This window comes from Myotis lucifugus, unplaced genomic scaffold, assembly GCF_000147115.1.
Source record: "Myotis lucifugus unplaced genomic scaffold, Myoluc2.0 scaffold_320, whole genome shotgun sequence".
Classification (NCBI taxonomy): domain Eukaryota; kingdom Metazoa; phylum Chordata; class Mammalia; order Chiroptera; family Vespertilionidae; genus Myotis; species Myotis lucifugus.
Window position 1 is genome coordinate 1,205,527 of NW_005871368.1, and position 6,773 is coordinate 1,212,299.

General features: G+C 47.8%; 1 protein-coding gene and 1 long non-coding RNA gene across 3 annotated transcripts in view; one reads left to right on the forward strand and one right to left on the reverse strand.

Annotated features, from left to right (window-relative positions):
- Positions 1-39: 39 nt before the first annotated feature.
- On the reverse strand, positions 40-3,240 carry LOC111828284. Its single transcript, XR_002832098.1, has 3 exons — positions 2,363-3,240; positions 1,084-1,156; positions 40-520 (listed from the first exon to the last, which is right to left on the reverse strand). It is a non-coding gene; the product is annotated as an uncharacterized LOC111828284 (long non-coding RNA).
- TM9SF2 (transmembrane 9 superfamily member 2) overlaps positions 3,233-6,773 on the forward strand; it is a 64,309-nt gene continuing 60,768 nt past the window's right edge. The window contains exon 1 of one of the 2 annotated variants that reach the window (XM_006100641.3): positions 3,233-3,578. In XM_006100641.3, the coding sequence (XP_006100703.1) occupies positions 3,408-3,578 (171 nt within the window). In that variant the 5' untranslated portion in view covers positions 3,233-3,407. The remainder of the gene's footprint in view (positions 3,579-6,773) is intronic. The other variant, XR_002832097.1, reaches the window with a different exon arrangement.

Below are 6,773 nucleotides of genomic sequence, written 5' to 3' on the forward strand. Positions count from 1 at the left end.
CACCCCGTCCCCCGCCTCGCCCCGCCCACCAGGCCGGCCGCACGGGTGACGTGTCTGAACTCTGGAGGCGGAAGCCAGGAAGAGGTCGCGGGAGGGACGGGCCAGCCTTGCGCATGCGCGATCGGCGCACTACTAGGCCCAGAATGTGTCCGGAAACCGTGTCTGTTTAGGAAGACTCCACTTCTCCGGGTTTTTGCTAGTGCTGAGCTCGGAAGATTGAGGCGGCGGTGGGGTTTGGAGGGAAGGAGGTTTGAGGACGCCTTCGGACTCCCAGGCCGCTGCGGGCTGGGGCCTCCTTGAACAGCCGAGGGGCTGCGAACCGTCACTTGCCTTCCCTCTGTAAAAGGAGGAGAGATTAACCTTGTCTGGAAAGCCTGTGGTTCTAAATTCTGACCTGGAATGTCTGTGGTCTGGCCAGTCCCGGTCCTGCAGTGCTGTCCCGTTACTCGCTCCAGGTTCTGGGGATGCAGCGATACAGGATGGAGAGATGAGGTCCTGGCTTCATGGAGCTTACATACATCTGGGGCAGTGAGACAATAAATAACCACACTAATTCCAAGCAGGGGTACGGGGTGTGGGGTGCCAGGGATCAAGCAGAAGAGTGGTACTGAGGGTATTAAAAACTTTTGCCACGGAAAGCTTTTCTGGAAGAAAGGGTGCATTGAGCAACACGCTAGCCAGATAAAGGACCAGGGCCTGGGGCATGCACGCTAAACCCCCAGCAGCCGTGCTAGATGGAGAAAACAAATACGTCTGCTGTTCTGGGGCTGGGAAAGAAAGGTGTAAGTTGTTGTGAAGGGATTTGCATCGGTTATGGTTGAAGGGTGTGGGAGGATGAAGGGTGTGGGAGGATGAAGGGTGTGGGAGGAGGAAGGGTGTGGGAGGATGAAGGGAGTGGGAGGATGTGAAGTGGGGCTGGTTCTGGGACAGGTCGTAAGAAGTGTTTGCTCTTTGGGGTTGGTTGTGGGCAACAGTCTGCAAGGTGCCGTGGCCCCTGGGTGTGGGCTGTTTCCCGGTAATTGTGGAAATAGCCACCTGGAAGTTCATTCAACGTTTCAACATACATTCAGGAATGTTACCTACCCGTCGTTTGTTGGGTTCTGCCTGTAGTTTTTAACTGATTAACCTCTCTGGTCTCTTCCAACCCTGCAGACACCTGTAATTCAATTTTGGACATCTAGGAATTTTCCCTTTGCCGAGGGATTTAAAGATTGTTTTTTAAGGTCGCTCTTGGTAAGAGTGGAAGCCGAGGAGCTATTGCAGTAAGTAGTCCAGGTCAACTAAGATTTGGACTTGGACTGGGGTGTAGCTGGAAAGGATTTAGTTTAGTTTAGCGATTCAAGGAATATAACTCACTCACTGAAGGGCTGTATGTAGAGAGTGAGAGAATCAGAAATTTAGGTTATCTTCCAGGTTGGGGGCCATTTTCTGAGATGGGAGAAATGGGGAGGAGCAGGTTGGGGTGAGTGAGGGCAGTGAGATAGTGAACTAATGGTACTGAATGAATCGATGATAGTGAACCAAAATGTTAGTTTTCTTCCCCTTTCTAAATGAAGAGAACACCCTCTTCCTCTTATTCTGGAAATCTTCATGGCATCAAATACAGAATATTATAAATTCTTTCCCTTAGCCCAAGTAGATATTCAACCAATATGTTAATTTGCTCAAGTGTGAGAGAGAGAGAGATGGGGAAGTGACAATCCCATTGCTATATTGGCTTTTGTAACAATGTTTGCTATTGCCCTAACTGGTTTGGCTCAGTGGATAGAGCATCGGCCTGTGACTCAAGGGTCCCAGGTTTGATTCAGGTCAAGGGCATGTACCTTGGTTGCAAGCACATCTCCAGGAGGGGGTGTGCAGGAAGCAGCTGATGATGTTTCTCTCTCATTGATGTTTCTAACTCTCTATCCCTCTCCCTTCCTCTCTGTAAAAAATCAATAAAATATATTTTTAAAAAATGTTTGCTATTCCTTTGTGCCTAGCAATGTGTTCAGAACGTGATTAGCCCACATATTTTTTTCATCTAATTTTCACAAGGACTTTAAGAAGATGGACTTTTTTCCCCCTCTGCTTCTTAGTTCTCTCTACTACTTGGGACTTGATCAATTAACTTGCTGAAGGTCATATGACTAGATACTAACGTTCCAAAGCCGGAGCTCTCAGCGCACAAACTACCTTTACAAGAAAGAATTTTATCTTTGTTCTGGTTCTTAACCTTTTTTGCAGGGTCATAAATCCCTTTGAACATTTAATGAACGTTAGCAACTCTCCAGGGGGGAGGGGATGCGCCAACACCCATCACAGTTTAGAGAGAACTGCACGGGGCTCCGCACTTTTCAGAATTGTGCATTTGGCAGGTTACCCCATTCGTGAATTCCGAGCTGGAGGCAGTCGGGCTGACTCCTCACTTTGCAGTGGTTAAGTCGACGCGCTCTTCCGACGTATTCCATTGAATTGAGGCTTAACTGAATTGGCTTCATGTCACCAAAAGCACATTTATCCTTGAAAAATACTCAGAAAATGCACCACATACACACACAGAAACCCGGACATCACGTCATTTTACTAGGAAGAGAGGCAGAAACTTCCTCAGGGATCATCAGAGCGCATTTCTATTTCGCGGGGACTACTTTCTACACTGAGCTCTGCCAGGCCTTCCTTTGCAAAGTGTCCGCACCAGCTGCTTCTGTTGCCGACGCCCGGTTTTCTCCCCACTCTCAGCACTCCCTCCAAAGACAACGGGGTCTTGTCTGTTCCGCGCAGCCGCTGTCCCACACGGGAACGCGCCAACGGGTCCCTGGCTTGGCGCCCGTCCGCGCTGACACCTGAGCAGCGAGCGAGCTATGGGAGCGAGGGTTTATGGCTACTTCTTCCTTATTTGTTTCCTGCTCCTGCTCCTAACCAGGTGTTCCCCGACCTTCTCCCCGCCTCCGTGAGCAAGGACTCTCATTAGCACCGACTCTGTGCTGCGGGCAGCGCGGTGAGAACATGTCAGGATGTTCAAAGGAGGCAAAGCAGCAAGCCAGGGGCGCCCTGCAAGCCGGGCAGCTCCACGGGGCCCCGGGGAGCTCCAGACCGGAATGTGGAACGGGACCGTGAGCGCCGGAACTTCTCGCCCGGCAACGACCCGGCGGGCCCCGCTGAAAACCCGGAAAGTGGATTTCGTCCCGGAAACTCTCCCGTGGGCTGGCGGCGGCTCTCACTGAGCATGTGCGGGCGGCGCTGCGCATGCTCCGTCGAGGTCCGGTTCGGTTTCTGTTGCGGGATCCGCGGTGTCTCCTAGCGTAACCGGAACTGTCCGTCGCGGGCCGGCCTCCCTCTGCTCGGGCGGCTTTGGCACAGTCTCCGAGCCTCCCCGTCCCTCATTTCCTCTTCACCCCTTCGGCGCGTTGCCCTTTTCCCGAAACATGAGCGCGAGGCGGACGGCGGCGTCGCCACCTCGGCGGCCGCGGCTGTGGCTGTTGTGGCTGCTCCTGCTGGGGGCGGCCCCCGGCCCGCGTCGGGGCGCCGCTTTCTACTTGCCGGGCCTGGCGCCGGTCAACTTCTGCGAAGAAGATAAAAAGAGTGACGAGTGCAAGGTGGGTGAGGCCCGGTGGACCTCGGGGTGCCGTGTCGGCCCGGGGAAGCCGCCCTCCGCCTGGGAGGCTGGGGTCCGAGGGAAAGGGGGCGTAGCCGTGGGTGGGGTCGGGCGTCTCCTGCAGCGCCGGACGCGGTCCGCTGCGGGTTGGAGGCGCCGGCATGGCCCTGCACGGCGTGAGAGGCTGGAGGACTCGGCCGCAGGCTGGCCTCCCGTCCGGCGGGCCAGGTCGCACCGGCCGCTGGCTTCCGTTTTCCTGGAATCGGACGCGTGCATGTCAGCAGCGAGCGTCCCCGAGTGAAGGTGGCCGCTCACCGCACGGTGCCACGCACTCCGAGCGAGTGCTTCATCCCACCAGGGCTTCCCGTCACTTTTTATTTCGTTGCTTCCTGTTTCCTTCTCCTTCACTGGAACTCTTGGTTGGTCATGAGAGCTTGGTCTTCCTAGGACTTTGATAATTTAACTTCCCGATGAACAGTTGGTTCCTTAGTTATGGAATCGAATACCTTGAACCGCGTAAACTGCATGCAATGAAGAGTTGCTTGTAATGGTTGGAACAGTTCATTTCTACCTTTTCAGTGTAAAAAAAAAAGATTAATATACATAATTCCACTATTTAGTTTCGCTGAGATTGTTTTAAACACTTAAAAAGAGCAGACGGCAGGAGAAACTGGTGTTTCTTCCTAGAGCAAGTCTTGAAAACGTTGATCTTACAGCGGTTCTCAACCTGTGGGTCGCGACCCCTTTGGGGGTCGAACGACCCTTTCACAGGGGTCACCTAAGACCATCGGAAAAACACATATATAATTACATATTGTTTTTGTGCTTTACATATTGTCACTATGCTTTAATTATGTTCAATTTGTAACAATGAAATTGGGGGTCACCACAACATGAAGAACTGTATTAAAGGGTCGCGGCATTAGGAAGGTTGAGAACCACTGTAAGACCTTCACACTCAAGGTTTTCAGTTTAACTGCTAGCAAAAGAGACATAAGAAAAAGTAAACTTGCCGAAACCGGTTTGGCTCAGTGGATAGAGCGTCGGCCTGCGGACTGAAAGGTCCCAGGTTCGATTCCGGTCAAGGGCATGTACCTGGGTTTCGGGCACATCCCCAGTGGGAGATGTGCAGGAGGCAGCTGGTCGATGTTTCTCTCTCATCGATGTTTCTAACTCTCTATCTTTCTCCCTTCCTCTCTGTAAAAAATCAATAAAATATATTTAAAAAAAAAAAAGAAAAAGTAAACTTTTAGATTATTTGGCATAGGGCATAATGATATACATACACATTTATTTTAGGTTGGTAAAACATCGTTTTGGGTTTCAGGATCTCTTTGAAACCATTAATTTTAACAATTCAAATAATCGTTTGGCAAACTTTTACAATCAATAAATAGGTTTATTTACTACGTTTGATTTTTTTAATCTGGTGTTTATTTTATTACTGCAGGCTTTACAGTAGCTGTTAATATTGGGCTTATTGTAGGGCATTAAAGAAGCTGTTAATTTTTTCATAGCATTTTACAGTTTCTATTTAAAAATTTGGATCTCTGAAAATGTCTAAGGATCTTTAAGGTTTACTCAAGTCAATATTAGCGCTTGAAACTAACTCTCATACTCTGTAATGCAAGAAGCTTTCACTCTGAGTGTCTGACTGAAAGAATATAGTGCTTCCAAGTGGAAGGAAAAGCTAGTCTCACAAGCACACTGTTTTTTTTCCACTAAATATTTTAGTAACCAGCCTTTAAAAGTTAGTATGTGGTATTTAAATTTAACAGCAATTGTGTACTGTATTCCTAGTGCCTCAGAGACAAAAAGTATATCTCTGTCTTCTAGGAACCTCAAAGTAAAGGGCATAGTTTATGAACAGATTATCGAAATCTGATGTTATTGAAGATGTATGTCCAAAGTGCCTTAAACAGAAAGGAGGAAACATCTGTGGATTGGAGTCTTCAGGGAAAGCTACAGAGAGGAAGTGACATTTGAAATGGACTTCAGAAAGTGATTATGAGTGAAATTTACAGGTGGTCTGCCAGTTAGATGATTTTTGTTTTTTCAACAGGTCCTACTTTAAGTAGCTACTTTTTAGTTGACTTTTGGCTAATTTCAGAGACCTTTGGGATTTTTAATTTTCAAAGGTATAGGAATAAAACAGGCAAGGCATATTTTTCTGAAATGTTTGGATTTCATCTTTGTTGCCAGCTGCTTTCACATATTGGTCAATGGAAACAACTCTTTGACAAAAAGAAAGATGTACTTTTAGCAGTTTTTGTTTTCAAATTGACTAACTGGTATAGGGAGTTTGAAGTAAACTTTAATATTTCTTCTCTGCCACTCAAAGAAGAAAAGCAGAAAACAGTTTAACATTTCATTGCTTCATTTAGGGTATTAATTTTTTTTTCTCATCTATTCCATATTTGTTAAGGACAGTCTTGTGTATACTATTCAAAAAAGCTGAGGGGACTTATTTTAAATAGTAGAAATGGGAGTTGTGAAATGAGAATAATTATTTCCAGAAGATGCTATTAGAGTAGAGAATCAAGAGTTGGATAAATAGGGCAGATAATTGATAGTTTCCATCAGTTTTTCCATATGTAACAGGGGATAATCATATTTGCTTAATATATACTTCCCTTGGAAGATGTACATTTCTTAGAGACCAAGTACAATATTTGTCATCATTGTGATATTATAAAATATTCGTAAGTGTAGAGATGGAACAAGTATTGATATCTTCAGCATAAATATAACTTATGTAGTATAGTCCTTTTTAAAATTAAATTTAGAGAGAGAGAAATATCGATTTGTTGTTCCACTTATTCATGTATTCATTGGTTGATTTTTGTATGTGCTCTGACTGGGGAGCAAACCACCGACCTTGGCCTATCGGGATGAAAATCTAACTAACTCAGTTTCTGGGCCAGGGCCTATGTAGCATCCTCCTAATATATAAAAAGCCAGGGGCCGTCACGACCGAAACAACCGGGTGGACAACTGAACAGCAGGCTGTGTGGGGCAACCAGGCCAGCAGGGGGGTTAGTGAGGGACGACCAAACGACTGAACAGCGGGCTGCGTGGGGCAACCAGGCCAGCGGGGGGCGGGGGGGGGGGGCAGTTAAGGCGACCCAGGCCAGCGGTGTTGGGGGCAGTTTGGGGCAACCAGTCTGGCAGGGGAGCAGTAAGGGGTGACCAGGCA